Source organism: Sprattus sprattus, assembly GCF_963457725.1.
Source record: "Sprattus sprattus genome assembly, chromosome: 20".
NCBI classification, from domain to species: Eukaryota; Metazoa; Chordata; class Actinopteri; order Clupeiformes; family Clupeidae; genus Sprattus; species Sprattus sprattus.
In genome coordinates this window covers 9,839,422-9,865,282 of record NC_137918.1, presented here as the reverse complement: position 1 = coordinate 9,865,282, position 25,861 = coordinate 9,839,422, and the positions used below count along the sequence as shown (strand labels likewise).

Here is a 25,861-nt window from a genome sequence, read left to right as displayed (position 1 = left end):
AAAAATAGGATAACAATAGATTGCTGTATATTGTCTTGGAAAGCTCTGTAACAAAAAGCAATCATAGAGAAAGTACTTTGCATGTTACGTGATATTTCATTACAGTGCTTTACCTAGAAGCACTGCAATATTTGATGGTGATTATATAACAAACAGTAGTTCGCTTTGTAACTATACTGCAATAACTTCACACACTGCAATTTCCCTCAGTATTCAGTAGGTCTAGTACCAAAAACAATTGAACAGTTCCATATTTTGTCCAAACTTATAACAAATTGCCATGAGGTGACATGGTCCTGGTCAAAATGGACCTAGTCCATCAGAATCACATAAGAGTTAGTATGTGTAAAATAACCCAATCTACGAACGACATTCAAACGTCTGCTCCTAGTTGGAGTGGACTCACGTATGACTGATTCACTTGCCATGCTCAGACCATCTTTGGGTCTATCTTTTGTCAATATGTGCAGTGAGCTGAATGTTCTGCAGGTCAGGTGGAATCAGTCCAAAATTCTTGTTTATCTAAACATGGATTTCCACAGGCAGGTGATTATCACTGATACTAAGTGCTTTATAGCCAAAAAGGCAAGTCTGTACATTAATAAGGAAATAGGCTAACTGTATAACTTAGGCCTAGGTTTGATATTAAACCAAGAGGTAATTTGGTGTAATAGTGTGTATAGTATGAAGTATGTATTCACTGAAACCAGGAATTAAAGGAGCATTAAAGGAATTTGTTTATATGTAATGTCACCACCAGCCCCACATGGAATAGGCATTTCTGAGACTGTATGTGCATCATCCAGCTTTTTATACAACAAAGAACTTGAGCGTCACTCCCATCCTGGCGCACTGAGCCACCCGGTTGCTGGCTCACATAGTACCCAGGATGCCGCGCGGCTGCTTGCTTCGTCTGCGCCGCCATGTTGTCGAAGTGAAAGACAGGGAAGTTCAGAGACCCGGCGAGCAAATCCGTCACCATCTGCAGCCTCCACCTGTAAGTATCATCCAACAAATGGGCTATGCATGTCCAGTCACTTTAAACGTCCACATGTGTGTGTCCGTACGTTGGATTTAATTGTAACGACTCTTATAGGTCTGAATAATTGTGGGCACTGCCGCCCCCTTCCCTCCCTCCCCTTCCTCTTACTGTATTCTATGGATCTTCCGCTCAGACGCCTCGCACGTTCGGTCCTATTGTTAGTGTTAGCGTCATGAAGACCTGTGGAATATGACGCTTTTGCACCTAAGTGGTACAACCCTGAGGTTTTCGGACAAATGGCTTTATTGTCGGCCTACATTTACAGGCTAGTAATGTCGCTGTTGCTACGTGCGCGTTCTCATAACGGGGACCCTCGCGCTTCGCGGAAAAGGCCCGTGTGTTTCCAGTCTGCGATTCTGGTAATGTTTCAGTCCCTGACATATAAAGGCGGCAGCAGCAGCAGCACACCCCTATAGTGGAAGTTATGTTGTGCTTATTCTGATGGAATTTTTCTATAGCATAAACTAGCTAGCGTTAGGTTTGTTTACACCAGCTCTCAACAGTGATTTTACGTCTTGAGCTGTCAAGGGCCAAGTCTCTATCATAGACATGTTTTGGTTTACCGGGTTGACAGCTTTCGCCTCGCCCGTTCATGTGTAAAACGAGTCTTCAACTGACAGCAGGTGGGAACTTTGTGAAGATGAAGTTGTCAAAGCCGTTATGGCGCGGGGTTACTTCCGGGAGGTGTGGTGTGCGGTTGTAGCCTACTAACATAAGTTTAGGACTATCATTCAGGCCCGTTTCCGGGTGTTTTTTTTTTTAAAAAATTTAATCATACTGTATTTATGAACACATTCCCACACATAAAGACTAGTGTTTGTTCTTATCTGCATATCTGCATGGGTGGTCTTGCGTAAGAAGATGAGATGTATTCCTGTTGGTTAGGCAGTGCAGTAGGTATGTGGGCTTGTCTCATCAGCCATATGTAGTGACACTCCTGAACCCACTGATGGTTGACTTCACTTTGGTACACACTTGTGGTGTAGTTTTGAAAACTGCTGCCAGATTGATGGAAGAGAGTGACAACTGGAGTAAGAGTTTGTGCATGAATGTTGTTTGTGTCTTTAACTGCTTATTGGGTTCCATGTTGGGGGGCGTGGCGTGGCGGGGGGGGACGGGGACGGGGGACTGAGGCTGTCTGTAAAACTGGAAAGCTTTTGTTGGTGTTCATGTACAGTATGTGTGTTTGTAGGTGGTGGTATGAGTGGTGCGTGTGTTTTGAAGAGCAAAGCTGTTGTCTGGGACTCCTTCAGCCTGCACTGCAGAACTCCACCCCCTTCTGACAGTCCCTTACCCAGCATGCCCGTGGTGCTGAGTGCCGCTGGCCCCGCCCCCCAGCCGCCTCCCCCTTCCCAGGGGGCGGGGCGTTCTCAAGACGACGCAATGGTGGACTACTTTTTCCAGCGGCAGCATGGAGAGCAGCCTGGGTACGGCAGTGGCAAACAGCGCTGGCCTGTTGGTGACACCATCCACGGTGACAGCCAGGTGAGTGCTGTGTGTTTCCCTGCACTAAAGGTTCTACATTAAGCTAACTGTGTGAAAGTGGGTGTGGTCTGTGCCCACTGGACAATGTCCAGTTTCTCAGAGCCAGGTGAGCCTGCGTCTTTAGTTGAGTGCAACCATGGCGGAGTTTTAGTAAGTTGTTGACAAAAGTACATACATTGAAGCAACTTGTTTCAAAGTCGGTAGTGGAGTGTGGCTAAATCGATCACAGATTGTGCTAGCTTTGCTTCGGAAACTTTAAAGCACTGCTCACCCTAGCTCTCTTCTGTTTTGATTAAATGCTGCTGCTTTGAGCTTCGACTTTACAAGGTGATGGATTGGTGTAGAAATCTTAAAAAAATTACTTGTTTCCTCTAGGGTTCTGCCAAGGTGTTGGCTATGTAACATATGTGGGGGTAGACAAGACTAGCTACAGCCTTCCTTGACATAGCCGGAATTTGTTAAATTGATCTTAGTTTACTTGACCTAAGTTTACTAGCTTTGGCTTGACAGACGCAGAATGTTATGTTATGTTAAATGTGGTGTACAAGACTCTAATTTTGGTACACTAAAAGGAAACAAAGTGGCTTGGACCAAGCCATGTACTATTTAAGCCAATCAACATGTTGCTTGAGACAAAAGGTAGGGGTCTAATTTGATTGGCTGTTGAGCTCAGATATCAACAAACTTTCACCAGAATTGTGGACTGTACCTTTAACTGACTAAACTTGCAAACTTGACTGAATTGCAAGTTTCAAGTTGTCATCAGAACTGGGAAACAGTATGCCTCCTCTCTACTTCAGTTTTAAAACTTGCAATCCAAGTGTGATTAGATTTGTGGCCTGGGCATGGTTCCAGGCATGTTAGCATGGACATGAAATTGCACAGGAAATGCTCTTAGAACCTTGAGTGTTGTTTCAAATAGAGTTTCATGCTCTTAGAACCTGGAGTGTTGTTCCAAATAGAGTTTCAGGCTCTTAGAACCTGGAGTGTTGTTCCAAATAGAGTTTCATGCTCTTAGAACCTGGAGTGTTGTTCCAAATAGAGTTTCAGGCTCTTAGAACCTGGAGTGTTGTTTCAAATAGAGTTTCATGCTCTTAGAACCAGGAGTGTTGTTCCAAATAGAGTTTCATGTCTCCTTTTCTATTTCTTAAAGGGAATCACCCCCTGTAAAAACATCTTCTGATTTGAGTAAGATAAAACCTAAACATGCCAGTTGTGTAGAGACTATCAGAATCCTGGGGTTTATAGACACATTGCTCCTTTAACCCCTTCATGACAAAATAGACCAATATTGGTTAAGGTGGCTTTAGTGTCTTTTGCAACAAATTTGTGTGGAAATATGGTCTTGCTAGCAGAAATGAGGTGTAGGCCTAACTAGCCACACGAGTGACACAAAAGGGAGACAAACTTGTCGCTTGCTGCTTATAGGTGTTTCCTAGCTTGTGGTTACCAGGTTACAGAACTAAACAAGTTCTGTATGGCTCTGCTTTGTAAGGAGTTAGCTTGCTACAATACTAATGTTAGATAGTTGGCTGTCGACGCCTTGCTACAATACTAATGTTAGATAGTTGGCTGTCAGATGCTTTGCTACGATTTTAATGTTAGATAGTTGGCTGTTCAGATGCCTTACTACGATAGTAATGTTAGATGATTGGCTGTCAGACAGCTTGTTACAATACTAATGTTATCTTTTGGTAACAACAACCGATCTTTTGGTTACAACGAGTTTTTTAATGTATGGTGTCTGTTTTTGGTAACTTAAAAAACATCTAAGCCGAACAAATTACGTTTGTATACAGACTCCACCCTCTACCCAGTTTGGTCCACCATTTATGATTCTAGTTGAGGTTAAAGTTTAAACAATGTGTCTCATGCTACCTTCACACCCATTGGTAGTCGCAGTGTTTTTTAGTTTTTGTATAAAAAAGACCTCTTGCCTATTTTCGCAGCAGCTGTTCGCTTTGTCTCCCCACTCTGTTGCTTGTCTGACCACGGGGTAACACTTCCTTGGAGTAGCCATTTAAGACTCTTTGCAACCCCTACAGTCAGGCTAGTTTCACTCTACATGGTCATTGTGTCCAAATTCTGTACTTTTTCTTTGTTTGTTTGTTTTTTTCCCCACACAGATGTGCTTCATGCCTGTGTAAATCAGACAGAAGTGCAGATAATCTTAGTATGCAAATTGTCTCATCCCAACGTGAAAATAAATGAAATATGAATTGGATATCTATTGTGTGACTGATTGGATTGGAATCCAAATACATATTTGGCGAAGTCATTTATGCATGTTATGCATTCGTCGATGACGAATGTTTCGTGGAACATTTCAAATTTTTCCTCTCCATTTCACTTCACTTCAGAAAAATGTAAAAAGAATATATGATTTGTTTGACCACAGGAAGAACAGTGCTCCTGTAAAGGAAAAAGCTGATGTGTTGTCAATAAGCCAATCAATCAATCAATCAATCATTTGAAATTTGTACACATCCTGCTCATTCTTCAAGGTTACTAATGCTGCTCCTCAGTTCTGCTCTTTTTCCACACATCCATTCACACTGAAGTTGCAGCTCCCATCGCTGGATATGCCTAGGCCGAGGTTAGGGCTGCTGTCTTTCTTCTCTGCAACATAATTTGATGAATTCCTGATGGTTGTCTGGTAGTTGATGGTCCATGAATTCCTGATGGTGGTTGTTTTTTGTTTTTTTTCCTGCTGCTTCTGACTTTTGGGTTGTGATTTCTCTTGGTTTCTTTGGTTACCATGATAGTGCCATGCAAATGAATTGCTGACAGGATTTGAGGTTTAAGTGCACCGATCCATCCAGCTCAATTGTTTTGGTGAATATAAACACTAAAGCACAAACTGTGAATCACGTCCATCAAGACCTATAGTGTGCAAATGAAGCCTAGGATATTCATTTCTGTATACTTAATTAATTAACCTATACTAACTATAATCTAATCCTCTTCTCACACAAACCCTAGCCATATAGCCATAACCACAACTATCACTATTTGTGCTCTTCACTGTGAGAAAAATATAGACTCCTTATTTTGAAACAAAAATATCTTCTTTCTATACTGCTTCACAATAAAGGTGGCTTCATTGCTAGAACTTCAGTTCAGACAGGAGTCAGGATGTTTGGCTGTCTTTTGATGTTCACTGCAAAAGCAGCGCCTATTAGTTAACCTCTAGTGGTGCACTGAAATGAATGCAGTGTTTTTGGAGCAGTGGTCTTGTGTGGCCTCCAACCTGTTTTTTCTTCAGGAAGTTGTCCTCTTCTCCCTGGCCTGTGTTCTTCTTGACTCTGTCATGCCTCTGGATGTGTCTGCTGCTTTGTGACTGAATGATCTGCTTCATCTTTCAGGTCCGATCGATGGACGAGCTCAATCATGACTTCCAGGCGTTAGCTTTGGAGGGGCGGGCCATGGGAGAGGTGAGCAGTTTTGTGATTATGGAGAAGGGCTTTGTACATGTATGTGTCTTCAACTATACATACTTGAGAAGGGCTTTGTACATGTATGTGTCTTAAACAATACATATGGAGAAGGGCTTTGTACATGTGTGTGTCTTAAACTATACATACTGGAGAAGGGATTTGTGCATATGTGTGTCTTAAACTATACATACTGGAGACAGGAGTGGGAGAAGGGAGAAGGGCTTTGTGCATGTGTTTGTCTTAAACTATACATACTGGAGACAGGAGTGGGAGAAGGGCTTTGTTCATGTATGTGTCTTAAACTATACATACTGGAGAAGGGCTTTGTGCATGTATGTATCTTAAACTATACATACTGGAGACAGGAGTGGGAGAAGGGCTTTGTGCATGTGTGTGTCTTAAACTAAACACACTGAAGACAGGAATGGGAGAAGGGCTTTGTGCATGTATGTGTAAACACACTGGAGACAGGAGTGGGAGAGGGACATGGGAACTGGAGACGACCACAGGTCAGATTTAACCCTGGGTCCCTGTGGACACTCGTACAGAGTGGGGATGCTACAGCTTCAGCCACAGCTCCCCCCAAAAAAGTTGTCTTCTGCAAGGAGGAGTGTGTTTGACTTGATTATTATTGACATGCATCTGAGTGTGTCCGTGTGTAGTAAATGACCTGTGACCTGTCATTGCAGCAGCTCCTGACAGGAAAGAAGTTCTGGGAGCTGGAGGAAGGGAAAGAGGCACCTAAGGGCATCTTCTTGGACCAGTGGAGGGACAGCGCATGGGGGGCATCAGGTGTGTGTGTGTTATGTGTGTGTGTGTGTGTGTGTGTGTGTTTGTGTTTGTGTACACTGGGCATACTGGGCACACTGGGCACACTGGGCTTGTGGCTTTTGAAGCTTTTATACTATGTGTGTGTGTGTGTGTGTGTGTGTGTGTGTGTGTGTGGTGTAGGCAAGGCTTATGTGCATGCTTGCCATACGTGTGTTCATTTAGCCTCTTTACTTCAGTGGTGTGAATGGATCTATAGCTTTCCCAAGCTGGACATCACACCACTCTGGGGTTAGTGAAGACATAGAATACATTTAGACCAAATCTGCACTTGTGGATTTTGAGGTTCCCCTAGTGAAGAGATTTCTCCGGGATGTAAATGGTTTAGTCCCTTAATGGCTCATCTCTCATTCAGAGTTAGGTTAAACAATAAGCCCTGTGGGATCTGCCTGTGGTAGAAAGGTTAATTGAAGTGTGGGAACCATTTGTAAAATGTTTGTTTACTCCAAGAGTGTGTGTTTTTGGTGTAGTTAATTCAGCTTTATGCCAGTTGGATTGGTGTTATCATCAGCTATCTAGAATAATTTGTTGGTCATCTGGTCATCTTCCTGATGCATATGTTGCTGTTAAGTTGTGTAGCGTAGCTGTAATTTCAGTTTCCTTTGTGTGTGTGTGTGTGTGTGTGTGTGTGTGTGTGTGTGTGTGTGTGTGGTGATTGTGATAATTTCAGTTTACAGTGTGTGTGTGTGTGTGTGTGTTTTGAATGCCTTTGTGGGTCATGTTTCTGTAAAGATTTCCCTGCTAAGTACTGCACTGTTCCTCTTTAGAACATTCGGTTTCTCAACCAATCATGGTCCAGCGTCGGCCTGTCCAGGGTTTCCATGGTGTTGGGGAGGCGGGCTCAGTCCTGTCACCGCGCAGCGAGAGTGGAGGATTGGGTGTCTCCATGGTGGAATACGTGCTAAGCTCCTCCCCTGCAGAGAAACTTGACTCATGTCTGCGTAAAGGAGCTTTTGTAAGAATCTGCCATATCTCTAACTCTTTATCTTTTCCTCACCCACTCATTCAGTCAATCATTCTGTATATCTGTTATGTTTCTGCTCATTTAGAAACACTATGTATTTTGTTTACCAAGACAAATGCTCATCCCAAACTGAGATGTTGTCATGCCCAAAATAGTAGGCCCGGCCGTGTACTAAAGCCTTGCAGGAGCCCCAATTTCCTTTCTGAAGTCCGTATAAGGCAGATGCCCTAGAGCTAGAGCCTCACAGTTCCTCAAATTGTCTGGACACAAATCAAACAGGGCCTGACAACCTCTGTATAAAACCTGACCTGGATCCTGCGCACAACCATATGTCATACTATTCTACACCTTGGTAAAACCTACATGCTCTCCAAAGATCGGATTGCACAGGCTATGACGATTCTTCTCAATTTGGGGCAATCTTAAAAGCTCTCCTCTCGTTGGTATATCTTGAACCATTCCATCTCCAGTAGTTCCTACCCTATAACCCTTTATCGTGACTGAATGATGGGCAGCTTCTTGAGGTGAAAGACAAGGATCCTGAAACATGTAGGGTGGATATAATGCCTGTCTAATCATTGTGTGGAACGTTTTTCTTCTCTGTATGCCTAATAAGGTTTTTTGTCCTCCCCTGTGTGTGTGTGTGTGTGTGTGTGTGTGTGTGTGTGTGTTAAGGGCCCACACGATTCTGAGGCTGATGACTCTGACAAGAGGGTGGAGTCAAAGCCAAAAGTTGCCTTCGATTCGGACAGAAAGGACCTTGTGGAGTCAGAACCTGATGTCATGGACAACCCTAATGGACTGGCCATTCAAAATGGCCTAGATGTGGATGTCAAAGAGTATAGGTACACGTAAACAATCACACGTAACACACATACTCATAACTCCTATTCTTCTCATATGGGTGTATTCCATTGGCTCTACTTGTTTTGACTCTCCAATCAAAATGTCAGTTGTCAAACTTCTATAGACACATTGTGACCCAGTGTCTTACCTTAACAGCTGCATTTGCAAAGGATAGAATGACATACATTTTTTTTCATGTGGTAATGGATTGAAATATAACTATACTTGTTTTGTCCACTCCCTGTATCCTTGCTCATGGTGCTGCCTTTCCCTGCAGCCGTCCTGGTAACTGCCCTCCTGAGGTGGAGTTGGGAGGGGCAGATCTATCTGGAGGGGCAATGTCCAAAGCTGGGGACGACTTTCCTTCTGTCGAGCCTCAAAATGTCACCCTTGACCCCATGGAGTCAGTTTCCATGGAAACATTGCAGTTTGATTATGCGGGCGGTCCTCACCCCTTGGATTCGGCTCCTCCCACAGTTGGCCTTTTTGACTACAGCTCACAACAGCAGGTACTGAACCCCTCGGCTCTTTGAGAAACATGAAATGCAGCTTCCTGTGATGTGAGTCAGTGGTGGTATTAATGCGCTTAAGCGTCCTAGAGCCAGACACTGAATCCCTAATTGCTCCTGATGTGCGGTGTACCATCAGTGTAAAAAAAAATGTAAAATGTGAATACAATGTAATATGAAAGTCGCTTTGGATGAAAGCATCTGCTAAATGTAAATGTATTAATGCGTTTGTCTCTGGCTCAGTTGTTTCAGAGGCCGGGTGCTCTGGCCCTCCAACAGCTCACGGCCGCCCAGCAGCAGCAGTATGCCCTGGCAGCCCAGCAACCCCACATCGGTCAGTTCTATATACGTGACTCAGGTATTTTGTGCGTGTATGACGGATGGATGATGATGATGATGATGATGATGATGTATGACGCTTTAAATACCCAGAATTGTAAATGTTCACACACCAGATGAATTCTGAATACATTATGTTTATATTCATTTAATTAAAACCAGGTAAGGTTGTGTGTTGTTGACCTGCTCAGTAACTTGGACTGGTCTGGCTTCCTCCTTCTGCTTCAGTTGAATAGAAGGAGTCCACCGTGTGTCTGTGAATGTGTGTGTGCCAGAGATGACCTGTGTTCCCTGCATCTGTGCAGGTCTGGCTCCCGCAGCGTTTATGCAGAACCCTTACATCATCAGTGCAGCCCCCCCTGGGACTGACCCCTACACCGCAGGACTGGCTGCCGCCGCAACACTGGGTAGGGCCCCCCCCGCCGCCCCCTCCCAACCTAGAATACACACACTTCACTATTGCTGTTCGGACTGCTAACTGTGAAGTCATTGTTGAGTGTTTTCGGGATGTTTTCAGTTCAAACTTGGTAGTGGAACAGCAATGAAACTGTTATAAAAGCACCATAACGTAAATGGCTGCTCCCAGTGATCGGTTTGGTTTCCTTGGTTACAAATACATAAGACTTCTTATGGGCATGAATGTGAGTTGAGGGTTTATATCTAAGGAGAGAGAATGAAAACCCCTGGAAAATGGTCCACTTGACATGGGATTGGTCATATGTATCGAAACATTAAAACCACATCCTCATTAACCTATTGTCAGGAAGTTGAAACAAGTTGCTTGAGATTATTAGTCTTAGGCCGAATCTCGATTCTTCCCCTTGCCCCTTTTTCTTTGTCTTTGTCTTAACCCTAGCACTTGCAAGTGTAAGGGCCAAGGGCTGAAAACTTTCCCCTATGAAATGAGACACCACTCGGTTTCGGGTACGTCACTTGGCGTCCCTGGATAATACAGGATGGTACATGTAAAGCACAGGTCGATGTCTTCAAACAAGTGCTGTCATTCACAGATATCAAACGGAATTCGCGGATAAGTTATCTGTAGACATGCGTGACTGTATGAGCTATGAAACTAGCGATTTAAAAAAAAAATTCAATTATGGTTGCAAATATATATACGACTGTATAGAGCACAAAACTAGACTGTCGTAATTGTTTTGTGGACGGTACATGTAAAGCACAGATCGATGTCTCCAAAGCAAGTGCTGTCATTCACAGATATCAAATGTAATTCGTGGATAATAAAGTTATCTGTACACATGCATGGAGTCAGGCTAGTCCTAGCAAGCTGTGTGTCCTAGCAAGCTGTGTGCTCTGGGATAGCCCTTGGAGGAGCAAATAAGGTCTCGGATCATCTTAACTCCAAGGGCCATATAGCCCTCAATCTTATCCCTTAATCTTGATCAAATTGGGTATTGAGACACCACTAGCTCTCACATGAACGCGCAACTTCAAGGGTAAGGGGAAAGATAAGGGGTAAGGGGAAGAATTGAGATTGGGCCTTACTGTTCTACATCAACAGTTTGGATGACGTGAACGCATACAAGCTCCTGCAAAGTTGTGAAAGCACCAATGTTAAAACTCCAATTCTATCATGTATTTATTTAATCATACAACAGAAAACAGGAAGGAATAACAATAACAAGTTATTTTCACTAGGTCAGAGAATGTTCTGTACCTTAAGAGGTTTCAATTCTGTGGTTGTGTTTGGAGGTGGTGTTATAGACTGGTAGTTTAAAGTGTTTTCTATATATGTGTGTGTGTGTGTGTGTGTGTGTGTGTGTGTGTGTGTGTGTGTAGGCCCAGCAGTCATGCCCCATCAGTACTATGGAGTTCCATGGGGAGTTTATCCAGCAAACCTCTTCCAGCAGCAAGCTGCCCCCAACAACTCCGCCAATCAGCAGCAGGGTGGACAAACACAGCAGAACCAGCAGCAGGTAAGACTCTCTCCTCAGTGTTCTCTCCCCTCAGCCCTCTCCCCTCAGCCCTCTCTCTTCAGCCCTCTCTCCTCAGCCCTCTCTCCTCATCCCTCTCTCCTCATCCCTCTCTCCTCAGCCCTCTCTCCTCAGCCCTCTCTCCTCAGCCCTCTCTCCTCAGCCCTCTCTCCTCAGTGCTCTCTCCTCAGCCCTCTCTCCTCAGCCCTCTCTCCTCAGCCCTCTCTCCTCAGCCCTCTCTCCTCAGCCCTCTCTCCTCAGTGCTCTCTCTCTCCTCAGCCCTCTCTCCTCAGTGCTCTCTCCTCACCCCTCTCTCCTCACCCCTCTCTCCTCAGTGCTCTCTCCTCAGTCCTCTCTCCTCAGCCCTCTCTCCTCAGCCCTCTCTCCTCAGCCCTCTCTCCTCAGCGCTCGCTCCTCAGCGCTCGCTCCTCAGTGCTCGCTCCTCAGTGCTCTCTCCTCAGCCCTCTCTCCTCAGCCCTGTCCCCTCAGTGCTCTCTCCTCTGCCCTCTCTCCTCAGTGCTCTCTCCTCAGCCCTCTCTCCTCAGTGCTCTCTCTCTCCTCAGCCCTCTCTCCTCAGTGCTCTCTCCTCAGCCCTCTCTCCTCAGCCCTCGCTCCTCAGTGCTCTCTCCTCAGCCCTGTCCCCTCAGTGCTCGCTCCTCAGTGCTCTCTCCTCAGCCCTGTCCCCTCAGTGCTCTCTCCTCAGCCCTCTCTCCTCAGCCCTCTCTCCTCAGCGCTCTCTCCTCAGCCCTCTCTCCTCAGTGCTCGCTCCTCAGTGCTCTCTCCTCAGCCCTCTCTCCTCAGCCCTGTCCCCTCAGTGCTCGCTCCTCAGTGCTCTCTCCTCAGCCCTCTCTCCTCAGCCCTGTCCCCTCAGTCCTGTCTCCTCAGTCCTGTCTCCTCAGTGCTCTCCCCTCAGCACTCTCTCCTCAGTGCTCTCTCCTCAGTGCTCTCTCCTCAGCGCTCTCTCCTCAGTGTTCTCTCCTCAGCCCTCTCTCCTCAGCCCTCTCTCCTCAGTGCTCTCTCCTCAGTGCTCTCTCCTCAGCCCTCTCTCCTCAGCGCTCGCTCCTCAGTCCTCTCTCCTCAGCCCTCTCTCCTCAGTGCTCTCTGTCTCCTCAGTGCTCTCTGTCTCCTCAGTGCTCTCTCCTCAGCCCTCTCTCCTCACCCCTTTCTCCTCAGCCCTCTCTCCTCAGTGCTCTCACCTCAGCCCTCTCTCCTCAGTGCTCTCTCCTCAGCCCTCTCTCCTCACCCCTTTCTCCTCAGTGCTCTCTCCTCACCCCTCTCCCCTCAGTGCTCTCCCCTCAGTGCTCTCCCCTCAGTGCTCTCCCCTCAGTGCTCTCCCCTCAGTGCTCTCTCCTCAGTGCTCTCTCCTCAGCCCTCTCTCCTCACCCCTTTCTCCTCAGTGCTTTCTCCTCAGTGCTCTCTCCTCAGTGCTCTCTCCTCAGTGCTCTCTCCTCAGCCCTCTCTCCTTAGCCCTCGCTCCTTAGCCCTCGCTCCTCAGCCCTCTCTCCTCAGCCCTCTCTCCTCAGCCCTCTCTCCTCAGCCCTCTCTCCTCAGTGCTCTCTCCTCAGCCCTCTCTCCTCAGCCCTCTCTCCTCAGTGCTCGCTCCTCAGTGCTCGCTCCTCAGTGCTCTCTCCTCAGCCCTGTCCCCTCAGTGCTCGCTCCTCAGTGCTCTCTCCTCAGCCCTGTCCCCTCAGTGCTCTCTCCTCAGCCCTCTCTCCTCAGCGCTCTCTCCTCAGCCCTCTCTCCTCAGTGCTCGCTCCTCAGTGCTCGCTCCTCAGTGCTCTCTCCTCAGCCCTCTCTCCTCAGCCCTGTCCCCTCAGTGCTCGCTCCTCAGTGCTCTCTCCTCAGCCCTCTCTCCTCAGCCCTGTCCCCTCAGTCCTGTCTCCTCAGTCCTGTCTCCTCAGTGCTCTCCCCTCAGTGCTCTCCCCTCAGCACTCTCTCCTCAGTGCTCTCTCCTCAGTGCTCTCTCCTCAGTGCTCTCTCCTCAGCGCTCTCTCCTCAGTGTTCTCTCCTCAGCCCTCTCTCCTCAGCCCTCTCTCCTCAGCCCTCTCTCCTCAGTGCTCTCTCCTCAGCCCTCTCTCCTCAGTGCTCTCTCCTCAGCCCTCTCTCCTCAGCCCTCTCTCCTCAGCGCTCGCTCCTCAGTCCTCTCTCCTCAGCCCTCTCTCCTCAGTGCTCTCTGTCTCCTCAGTGCTCTCTGTCTCCTCAGTGCTCTCTGTCTCCTCAGTGCTCTCTCCTCAGCCCTCTCTCCTCACCCCTTTCTCCTCAGCCCTCTCTCCTCAGTGCTCTCACCTCAGCCCTCTCTCCTCAGTGCTCTCTCCTCAGCCCTCTCTCCTCACCCCTTTCTCCTCAGTGCTCTCTCCTCACCCCTCTCCCCTCAGTGCTCTCCCCTCAGTGCTCTCCCCTCAGTGCTCTCCCCTCAGTGCTCTCTCCTCAGCCCTCTCTCCTCACCCCTTTCTCCTCAGTGCTTTCTCCTCAGTGCTCTCTCCTCAGTGCTCTCTCCTCAGTGCTCTCTCCTCAGCCCTCTCTCCTTAGCCCTCTCTCCTTAGCCCTCGCTCCTCAGCCCTCTCTCCTCAGCCCTCTCTCCTCAGCCCTCTCTCCTCAGCCCTCTCTCCTCAGTGCTCTCTCCTCAGCCCTCTCTCCTCAGCCCTCTCTCCTCAGTGCTCTCTCCTCAGTGCTCTCCCCTCAGCCCTGTCCCCTCAGCCCTGTCCCCTCCGATAGTTCCTTTCTTATTCTGATCTATGCTGTCACTCCTGATGTGGTGCAGGTCATGCGCACAGGTGGCTCGCAGCGACCCCTGACCCCCAACCAGGGGCAGCAGGGACAGCAGGCAGAGCAGCAACAGCTGGCGGCTCAGGCAGCTGTGAACTCTGCTCTTGCCTTCGGACAAGGCCTTGCAGCTGGAGTACCAGGTGTGTGTGTGTGTGTGTGTGTGTGTGTGTGTGTGTGTGTGTGTGTGTGTGTTTGTGTGTGTGGTTGATGTTATACTATTGGGCATATACACATATTAATAGACATATGTATGTATGATGGTATGTATAGTAAAATGTATGTGTCCCCCTAGGTTATCCAGTACTAGCTCCAGCAGCGTATTATGACCAGACAGGGGCGCTGTTGGTCAACACAGGAGGACGGAATGGACCCGTCAGACTCATGGCTCCTGGGTCGGTCATCATCAGCCCTACAGCGGGTAAGCAGATATCCACCACTCCACACCACTGTCCTCTCTATAGCCCCATACACCTCACCACTCTACACCACTGTCCTCTCTATAGCCCCATACACCTCACCACTCCACACCGCTGTCCTGTCTATAGCCCCATACACCTCACCACTCCACACCACTGTCCTGTCTATAGCCCCATACACCTCACCACTCCACACCACTGTCCTGTCTATAGCCCCATATACCTCACCACTCTACACCACTATCCTGTCTATAGCCCCATACGCCTCACCACTCTACACCACTGTCCTGTCTATAGCCCCATACACCTCACCGTTGTCCTGTCTATAGCCCCATACACCTCACCGCTGTCCTGTCTATAGCCCCATACACCTCACCGCTGTCTTGTCTATAGCCCCATACACCTCAGCCTCTCTCTATCCTTCTACAGTGTCTTGCCTGATAATTCAAGTGTGTCACTACATATACTCTAAGGGTGTACCAGAATTTGAAATCATTATTCGGGAAAGCACAAATGATGCGATGGAAAGGGATGTTTGTTCTACCTTAGGTTGCTCTTTAGTATTTGAGGGGCTCCATGATTGTGTGTGTTTGTGTTCGTGTCCATAACGTTCCTCCAAATAGATTCATTGTTGATGGGCACAACATAAAAGTGCCCATTCTGTTTGTATCAACATACGATGATTTTACTAACGAGTCGTTCCATTTACTACACATTATTGAGAAGTGATCGCTAAAGAGAAAGAGATGAAAAGTGCGGTATGAGGATGTGGAAATATATTTCATTATTAATTAGATCTCAATATTAAATCAACTTGTTTTAAAGGCACAGCAGTTGCATTGCAAATGGATATTACGTAAGAAAATAGAACATTTGCCAGATTAAATGTGACTCCATAAAAACCACGCCCACAGATACAGAAAAGGATGTTTCTGTAGAACCCTATTATGCACCTACAATAGATTGTAGCGGGTGACACAAAAATCAAACATTTGCACCCATGTGAGGAGCAGTTTAGAAGGCCACTTGAAACGTATACAGTGATCTATGATTTGACTGACATAACTATAGTTCAATCTCATTTATGTTTTTACAGAAGTAGCTGTTGTATCATGAATTGTCAGTGAGTCTGAATTTACAATGCAGATACACAGATGAAACGGATCAAATAATCTAAACCAAAACATAAATATCCTAGCCAAGCATATGGATGTTTGTTGGGTATCCATACTAGCAACTGTTTACCACGGTCACAGCTGAGGCAACAGTGCTTGGAGACACAGTTAGAGAAGGAGCGTATTACCAGCATATGATTTGAGTGTTAAAACATGATTGTCCTGGTGCTGAACAGCTTCCTCGCCAGGGTAATCCAATTAGGAACCAATGTCAAACCCAATATAATAATGTTTTACACACGTCTGATAATTTTTTTTTGCACGTGTCTAATGATAATGTTTTGCAGATGTCTAATGATAATGTTTTGCTCATGTGTAATAATAATGTTTTGCTCATGTGTAATAATAATGTTTGCACATGTCTAATAATAGTGTTTTGCTCATGGGTAATAATAATGTTTTGCACATGTCTAATAATCATTTTTTGCTCATGTCTAATGATAATGTTTTGTGGTTTAAATCCTAGTTGCCGCTGCAGCTGCATCAGCCAGTGGGGGCGGAGGTGGGCTTGGAGGCGGAGGCGGTGGAGCCTTCCGGGCCATGAGCTCCCAGCAGGCCACAGGGCAGCAAGGCAGCGGGGGGCTGGGCGGGAGCTCCTTCTACGGGAGTGGCTCTCTAAGCTCCTCCTCCCAGAGTTCCTCTCTGTTCTCTCAAGGCCCTCCTCAGCCTGGCTCCTCCTCCCTCAGTTTTAGTGCCAATGGGTCGTCATCGCTCGGGGCAGCGCTCGGATCTCTGGGGGGCTTCGGCACCGCTGGTAAGTGCGTATATGTGTGTGTGTGTGTGTGTGTGTGTGTGTGTGTGTGTGTGGAGTATAAAGATGGCAGATCATATAGCAGATGTGTGAAGGAAAAGAGACAAGTACAGTTAGTCCTGCTTAATGTGAGGCTGAGTGAAAGTCCTTTAGAATATAAGATGCATCCTTTTGAAGGCCGTCAGACGAAGGCTGAAATGTCTTACTTGGAGTCAATCTACTGAGTAACAATTTAAGAAATGTTCTGCATTGACTTTGTGGTAAATGATATTGTTTGTGTAATTGATTTTTGAATTTGTGTGTGCAGTGGCTAATTCAAACACAGGTAGTGCCTCACGCCGTGACTCCCTGACGGGCAGCTCTGAGCTGTACAAGAGGACACCTAGCAGCCTGAATCCCATTGGCCATGGAGGATTCTACAACGGCCTCGGCTTCAGCCCTTCACCTGGCCCTGTTGGCCACTCCCACTCACTGACCCCGCCCCCTTCTCTGTCTAATCACGGCTCCTCCTCCAGCCTCAACCTTGGTGAGAATTTCCTCCTATCGAACCTTTAGTTAGATCACTCCCATGCATGTGCCTGATTTGTTGTATTCAAACTGACTATTGTATGTGAAATCTATGTTGCCCATACAGTTATTTATATGGGTGCCATAAATGTGTTGCTGTGTTAATTATTCATATGTAGTGTAGTGTATTCCACATACTCTGTATTTCATTTAAAATCATGTGTTGAGAGTGACATATCCCTTATTACCCTCTCATGTGAGTGGTCATGTCCTGTCTTTTCACTGAAGCCTCAATTTCACTTTTCTCCCTCTGCCTGCGTCCTCTCTGACAGGTGGCTTAACCAATGGGAGCGGGCGCTTCATCTCTGCAGCTCCAGGGGCCGAGGCTAAGTACCGCAGCTCCACCTCTGGCTCCTCCCTCTTCAGTCCCAGTAGCCAGCTGTTCCCATCGTCACGGCTACGCTACGGAATGTCGGATGTGATGCCGTCTGGCCGCAGCCGCCTTCTTGAGGACTTCCGCAACAACCGCTATCCCAACCTGCAACTGCGAGAGATCGCTGGACACGTCATGGAGTTCTCCCAGGACCAGCATGGCTCTAGGTTTGTGAATGAGCTCTTCACCAGAGCAGGATTCTTCATGCTTATGAAGAGGTTTGAAAGTTTGTTGGAACGTGCAATCTGTGTGTATGTGCAACTCTGTTTCTGTGTCGGAGTGTGCCGTCTTGTGTGTGTGAGCAGGTTTGAGCACACTCATGGAGTATTGTGTCTTGTGTGTGAGCAGGGTTTGAGCTCACTGAAAGAGGAGTCTGTCTTGTGTGTGAGCAGGTTTTAGCTCACTGAGGGAGGAGTGTGTCTTGTGTGTGAGCAGGGTTTGAGCTCACTGAAGGAGTAGTGTGCCGTCTTGTGTGTGAGCAGGTTTGAGCTCACTCATGGAGGAGTGTGTCTTGTGTGTGAGCAGGTTTGAGCTCACTCAGGGAGGAGTGTGTCTTGTGTGTGAGCAGGTTTGAGCTCACTGAAGGAGTAGTGTGTGCAGTGGATTTTGGTGACGTTTGACTGGTCTTGCACTGTTCTGTCATGTGATAGATAGATAGATAGATAAATACTTTATTAATCCCGTGGGGAAATTCTGGGATCTTGCAGCTCTCACATATTTACAATAATTACAAACAATATATACAGACATTACCAACAATACAATTTAGCTATGAACAGTGTAGGATGAAGGATGTATGGTGTAAAGTGCGTAATTAAAGTTTAATGGCAGCTGGGACGAATGACCTCCTATGTCGCTCAGTCCTTGTGGTCAACAGAAGGGGTGGGAGAGTGGACATTAGACAGTGTAAGAACCTTTTGAATCTGTTCTGATTATTAACGAAAGTAAAAAAAAAGCCCCAGATAAACACCAAACATGGCAACATGGTGCCTTATCCCTTTAACTACTAAAACATATGCAGTGACTTCTGCCTGCCAGCAGGTGGTGCTGAAAGTGTAGTGTATGTTTCGGCTCATACGCTATATCGACAAAAGTATTCGAACGTCTGACCATTATATGGACGACAGTATTTGGTTTTTCAGGGTTTAAACTAGGCCCCTTATATCCAGTTAAGGGAAATCTCAATGCTTCAGCATACCAAGACATTTTGGACAATGCTGTGCTTCCATTTTGGGGAAAGCCCGTTTCTATTCCAACATGACTGTGCTCCAGTGCACAAAGAAAGGACTATAAAGACATGGTTTGATGAGTTTGGTATGGAAGAAATTGACTGGCCCACACAGAGCTCTGACCTCAACCCCATTGAGCACCTTTGGGATGAACTGGAACATATTCAAGTACAGAAAGGATTAAAGAAGCGTTCCGGATCAATTGCTATTTGCTAACGATATGCTAGCGGCTAAAATTTACGAAATCTCTTGAAATGTGCTGACTTTGACATTATGACAAACTAGTTACTCAACAACTGTCCTAACACAGTCAAACATCAAGCAAGTGCAACACAAGACAAAGCAAGACGGCAAATAAGCTACTTACTAGTTCGGAAGACGGTAGGAAGCCGGTCGGCCTCAGGCAATCCTAAATTTAGCAGTTAGAAGCCTATGGACCCTGGTATGGCACGGAGGCGATTCTCCATATTAAAAGTCATTGTAGCGCCCCAATTTTTTTCAAGTTGTTATTTTAAGGTAAAACCGCTTATCCTAACCCTAATTCTGAAGTATAATTGTTGCATACTGTTACTTTAAGTTGTTGTACAGCCTTTCATGTTCTTTCTGATGGCTCAAAACATTCAACCAGATTACACTAATGACCACCAGAAAGGTCTTATGCAATAAACAATGGACCTCTAATAAGCTAGGTTGTTTAATAAAATGTTTGTTGTTTGATTGGTGCTGCAGATTCATCCAACTGAAATTGGAGCGTGCCAGTCCATCGGAGAGGCAGCTGGTCTTCACCGAGATCCTGCAGGCAGCGTATCAGCTCATGGTGGACGTATTCGGCAACTACGTCATTCAGAAGTTCTTTGAGGTGTGTGAGTCTGAAATTACCCACAGAAAGTTCCGTGGAAGTGTCCTTCTGTGTGACCTTGTAAAAAAAAAAAAAAAAAACGTACGGGCTTAATTAGTAATTTAGGACAAAATAAATCAATGTGATTAGTCACCTGCTCATATAAAGAGTCTACCTCTGGGCTCAAAAGGGGCAGCCCTAATGTGCATAGTATTGATATTGTTATCAGGGGATCATTTAAGTAGTTTGAATTTCTTACCAGTCATTAAAGACTCATTTATTATTTATACTTGCTGTGCATGTGGCCAGAGAGCCACTGAAATTGTACCTTTTCCCCCAGTGCTACCTATTTTATCTTCAGTTCTTCTGTCTGAATTATACATTATGTCATTTCAACCTGTGTGCTTTGGTTGTTGACCTGTTGGCACGTGCCTGTCTATTTCTGATACATTTCTTGCCTTCTCTGTCTGTCTGTCTGTCTGTCTGCCTGTCTGCCTGTCTGTCTGTCTGTCTGTCTGTCTGTCTGTCTGTCTGTCTGTCTACAGTTTGGTAGTCTGGACCAGAAGCTGGCCCTGGCCGAGCGGATCCGGGGGCATGTTCTGTCTCTGGCGCTGCAGATGTATGGCTGCCGGGTCATCCAGAAGGCCCTGGAGTTCATCCCTTCTGAGCAGCAGGTCATTGTGAGTACCGGGCTTTCACCAGCACTTCATTTGGACCAGAAGCGGAAGATGTAATTTGTGTTTCTAAACCTGATTGTTCAAATCCTTGATTGTGATTGGCTAAAAGCCGTTGTAAAATCCAGCATTACCTTACAATTTGACCTGATTACATTCCATATTACTGCGCAGCGAATGGCAAGGCATTCATATAGCACATTTCATACCCAGTGTTCCATCTGGCTGTTGCGTTGCTTCAAGGGTTGCGTGGCAACGATTTATTTAGGAACTATAATTTTTAGTGGCGGAAGAATGACGGTTTATCATTAAACTATTGTTTCTTAAATCAAATATGTGTAGAACAGTTCTCCCCTTACCTGTTCTAAAATCAGCGCAAAGCACGGCCTCTTGGGGCTTATTGCTTAATTAATGAACACATTTCACCAAATGCTACGGGTCTTCTGTTATGGCTTTGTTGGCTAGAGTGGTGATGTGCCACAAAACCATTAATGGGCGGTTGCAAACCAGCCGGCTAGAATGTCCTATTCAATGACATAAACACAGGTGGAATAGAACCGAGGTCAAAAACATAATTTACTCATTGTATCACTCCTAGTTGCTATGACGACATTTACGCTCAACTATTTCGGTAATCGATTTCATGTCTTTGTTCACAGAAGGTGCAGAGGTGTGGTAGAGGCAGCTTAACTCAGATCAGACGGAATGTTTAAACACATTGGGGTCATAATAGTTTAGCTTGATGTTTTTTTGTTGCAGGTGTTTTATTGATTTTTACACAGGACAATAGTAAATAAACGCAAGACATGGCCTGAAACGTGTACAGAATGCACATCACTGTTAGTAAGCACTAGCACTAAATGAAAATGATTGTTGTAAGTCCAGAGGCATTTTTGGTGTTTTTTTTTACCACAAAAACAAAATGTCACTTATTTAAAATGGTTTATTCAGCTCACTCTCAAATTGAGCCTTTTTGCATTCCTTGTATTTGAGTGTTGTATAAGCTGTATGGTATTGGTGACCTGTGTCTGTGTTTGTGTCTGTGTTGCAGAGTGAGATGGTGCGTGAGCTAGATGGTCACGTCCTGAAGTGTGTGAAAGATCAGAACGGGAACCATGTTGTGCAGAAGTGCATTGAGTGCGTCCAGCCTCACGCCCTCCAGTTCATCATCGACGCCTTCAAAGGACAGGTGGGTCTTCCTCCAGACAACCACCTGCACCATTTAGTGTAGTTCTATATCGTTCCTACTGACCGCCAGAGGCGGTGCTTACAGCACATGGATGTTATCACACGGAACGTGCGATAACATCCATGTGCTATAAGCACCGCCTCTGGCGGTCATCCGGAACTCATAGAACCGTGGTTATATACATAACCATCGATTTGTTTGTGTGTGTTGGTATGTGTATGCTGTGGCATTTTGTAAATGTATTTGAATGTGTCTGTGGGTCTGCAGGTGTTTGCTCTCTCGACTCACCCGTACGGCTGCAGAGTCATCCAAAGGATCCTGGAGCACTGCCTCCCCGAGCAGACGCTTCCTATCCTGGAGGAGCTCCACACTCACACAGAGCAGCTGGTGCAGGTGAGATACCTACACGGCAGGTTATACCATTCACACAGAACAGCTTGTGCAAGTAAGATACCAACATCAAAGGTTATACGTTTCACACAGATCAGCTTGTGCAAGTAAGATACCAACACGGCAGGTTATACCATTCACACAAGGTACATTTGTCAGTCATTCTAAGCGGTTCTAAAACGCCCAGCCCTCTGTACTGAACATACACATCACATTTATCATTGTGACCTTATGGTCTACTGACCATTAATCGCTTGAAAACACAATTAAATATGTTAATATTGTATTCAAATACACTTGAATGTGACGGGGAACATTTAACTGTAAGTGTCCGTTTCCGAGGGAATGAATCCTCATGACTGCACATTACTGCAACGTTAACAGACAAGACAGACATGCCATACAGAAATAGTCTTTTTAATTATGTTCATTTTTAACTCCTTAAACTCTTTCAGCTCAACAGTTTCAACATATTAGGGGACAAGTTACATCAAATGAATGAACTAGGAGGGCACTCGGAGAGCGCAGACCTCCGCCAAGGTCAAATGCCGTATCTCGCAACATTAGCTACAGTGAACCTAAACTCTTCGATCCGCCCATGATTCGGATCCCCTCCCATATTCTCTGGGTTGAGCTTTCCACCACCTTTCATAGAAATTGGGCCGGCCGTTTTAGCTTAGTCCTGCTTATAGACAGTCGGACAAACAAACCGCACCTAAAACATAACCTCCTTCACAGACGTATAATAGTTAAACACATTACCGCACACTGCAAGGTGGCATTCTTCGAATACCGCGGTAAGGACGTTTCTATACTGCTGCAGCCCTATCTTTCAACTTCTTTTGAATCTGCTGTCAAACTAACAGCAGTGTGTATATGTACTACTTAGAAAAATATATAATGCTCTTGGTTTTTGTTACCAAGTGACAAAAGAATGTCAGTGGTTTGTCTATGTGTTGGGTCAGTATGGTAATTGAATGCCCTCTTTCAGGACCAGTATGGTAATTATGTGATTCAACACGTCTTGGAGCACGGACGAGCTGAGGACAAGAGCAAGATTGTCTCGGAGATCCGTGGAAACGTTCTGGGATTGAGTCAGCACAAGTTTGCGAGGTAAAGCGACACCCACACAACACATTACACGGTGTAAATGACGGTATCAGAATGGGTGACGTACATTTAATGTATCACTAAAAGCGCTGCAGATTTTATTGATAAAAGGAGAATTGGGATCAAAGAAAATCATCTCACCCAGTATGTTTGTTAAATCCTTGTTTGAAGGCATGTCTTGCCCCCTTTATAAGTCTATAAAACCTCATTTATAATGCATTACATGATACACACCATGCATTATGTTGTGCAGCATAGTCTTGCTATGACTTCTGAAGAGGTCTAAATGCTGTGATCTAAACGTATTTGTAGCCTTAGTAATGCTTCATCAACCAAACCATTGTAGTGGTCTTTGATATCCTAATGCCTGTGTGTGTGTGTGTTTCTATGTCCTGCAGTAATGTGGTGGAGAAGTGTGTGACACACTCCTTACGTGCTGAGCGAGCTCTGCTGATAGACGAGGTGTGTAGCATGGCAGACGGGCCCCACAGCGCCCTCTACACCATGATGAAGGACCAGTACGCCAACTATGTGGTCCAGAAGATGATTGACGTCGCTGAGCCCACCCAGAGGAAGATCGTGATGCACAAGGTGATTGAGCGTGGCACTGTTGCCATGACATGTTTGTCTGTCCGGTGATAGTGACCTTTTTTTTTTTTAAGATTTGTTTTAAGGGCTTTTTATGCCTTAAATTGACAGAGCAGTGAAGATTGTGACAGGAAATGAGAGGGAGAAGAGGTAGGGAGTGGACAGGAGAAATGGCATCGGGCCGGATTCGAACCAGTGACCTTCTTGAGCGTCAAGCCAGAATGTGGTCGGGGCTACTGTTTGAGCCACAGTGCCCCCCGATAGTGACCTTTTGCATCCCAACCCATGTGTTGATATATTCAGTTTGGTGTTTTGATATGGGTTGACAATGAAATTAAGTGCACCGTAAACATCATTGTTGATACAGATAGGGATGCTGCTTTTTTGGGTTATATATCACAACGGTAAAGTAATCATTCGAACTTTGACGCATATTTATTAACTGACAGACTGGAAGGGAAGGGATTTACATTTCCTGCACAATGCAGTTAAGCAGATGAAGAGGGTGGAGGCTGCACAAGAACTTGTGGTTATAGAACTTAACAAAAACAACCTGAATCGACCCTCATCCGACCGAGGTTGAGTGGTGGGTTGTGAAGCCGTGTTAAACTTCTCAAGGTGGGTATAACCCTTGTTGAACCTCAGTTTAAGAGGGCTTATAGGTAGGATGGCTGAGGAGCGTGTGGCCTCTGCTGTCTGACTATTGGTGTTTCCATGTTCCTACATGGTGTAAGACATTGTGCCGATGATGTTTCTGATGAGCTTTGCGTTAATAATTGCAGTAGAGGGAAATTGGGTTGAGCCGTCAGATTTGACCAGATTGTGATTTATGTTTGCTTAATTAATGCTGTGCTAATGTTATATTTCTGCTGTGTGTGTGTGTGTGTGTGTGTGTGTGTGTGTATGTGTGTGCATGCATCCGCGTGCGTCCATATGTGCCTGCACAGATTCGCCCCCACATTGCCACCCTGAGGAAGTACACGTACGGGAAGCACATCCTGGCCAAGCTGGAGAAGTACTACATGAAGAACGGCGTGGACCTGGGCCCCCTGTGTGCGCCCCCCAACGGGATCTTGTAAAGCCCACGCTATATATGGGCAAGGAAGCAGTCTGAGGCGGCTTAAAGCCACACCATATATGGGCAGGGTGCAGTCTGAGGCGCCTTAAAACCCCACCATGTACGGGCATGGTAAAGTCTAAGGCGGCTTAAAGCCCCGGCTTCAATTGAAACATCATGGATCTCTTCCAGTTCTTCTTCTTTTCTTTTTTTTTCTCTCTCTCTCTCTCTCTCTCTCTCTCTCTACTCTACCCTCTTCTCTATGAAATAAAAGTGTTTCATTTAACTCCTTTTAAAATGATACACATGCACATAACCCTTGGCCAGCACACAATCCAGCATTCACTGACACACAGCTACACTCCCTCTAGCTAACAAATTCATTGTCCCTGAAGCAGGGCCATAACCTTTGAGCATGGGAGAAATATACTCAATCTTTTTTCTCTAAATGTACGTATTGTAATCTACTTCTCTCTTTCTATCTCTCTGTCTCATGAACATACTTACACACAGACATGCACATCTGGTCTTGCTTCTTTAAATGTACGTAGTGTAATCTTGCCGTAGACCTTTGCATATACTTATAAATATATACATAAAGTTTGTAGTTTTTTTCTGGTTTTTGATGTTGACCTGTATCTATACTGTATCCCAGTAGTGCTGACTGCTGTATAATTGTATATTTGTAAACCTTGTGTAAATGTGGAATCCTTTTTGAGGAAACAGATGATAAAAAGCGATTGATTACCGCTGTGAGCGTGTGATGGCTACGCTCTGTAAATCACTGCATTTGCTGTATATTGTAAATTGTAATATCAGATTTTTTTGTTCTTTTGTTTTGTTTTCAAAATAACATAACTTGTTGATGAATTATATATTTTTGTTTAGTTTTAACATCAACATCACATGCTCACTTTTTCCACCGAACTTGCCCATAATGCTCTTCTTCTCTTTTTAACCTCTTTTATAGTCCCTCTCTCCTGCAGGTGTGTGGGTGCGGGGGAGAGGTTTAGGCTACGCTTGCGGCGAGTGTGTGTACAGATTTTGCCATTCTGTGGTCTAATGTAAGTGACTGTATAAATCTGTTCATTTCCTTCCCTTTTTTTTGATTTGTTATTTACTCTTTTGCTGCAGTGTACATTTAAACAGCATTGTGTAAATTTCCTGAGTCACACACACCCTGCAGCATCTGTGTATAGAAGTGTGTGTAGTGAGGCCTGGCAGCAGCGTGCATAATGATTGCCTGGATGTTTTGTATCTCCTGTTGTAGATGGTCTCGATACGCTGTGTGACCTTTATTTTGAGACAAAAAAAAAAAAATCAAAAATTGTAAGGAGAGTTTTTGTGTCTTCTA

General features: G+C 45.6%; 1 protein-coding gene across 3 annotated transcripts; it reads left to right on the top strand.

Annotated features, from left to right (window-relative positions):
- Positions 1–926: 926 nt before the first annotated feature.
- pum1 (pumilio RNA-binding family member 1) lies at positions 927–25,861 on the top strand. 3 transcript variants are annotated; one of them, XM_080858757.1, is made up of 22 exons: positions 927–997; positions 2,235–2,527; positions 5,893–5,961; positions 6,657–6,756; positions 7,560–7,747; positions 8,432–8,601; positions 8,880–9,111; positions 9,355–9,469; positions 9,756–9,857; positions 11,251–11,387; positions 14,146–14,290; positions 14,443–14,568; positions 16,208–16,495; positions 16,800–17,018; positions 17,332–17,599; positions 19,391–19,520; positions 20,045–20,179; positions 21,225–21,362; positions 21,630–21,755; positions 22,744–22,865; positions 23,261–23,453; positions 24,398–25,861. In XM_080858757.1, the coding sequence occupies exons 2-22, from the start codon at positions 2,243–2,245 to the stop codon at positions 24,527–24,529; spliced, it is 3,420 nt and encodes a 1,139-aa protein (XP_080714883.1). In that variant the 5' UTR covers positions 927–997; positions 2,235–2,242; the 3' UTR covers positions 24,530–25,861. The 3 variants fall into 3 exon arrangements, with proteins under 3 accessions (XP_080714883.1, XP_080714884.1, XP_080714882.1); XM_080858758.1 differs by having other exon boundaries at positions 6,654–6,756; positions 9,355–9,445; XM_080858756.1 differs by having other exon boundaries at positions 6,654–6,756.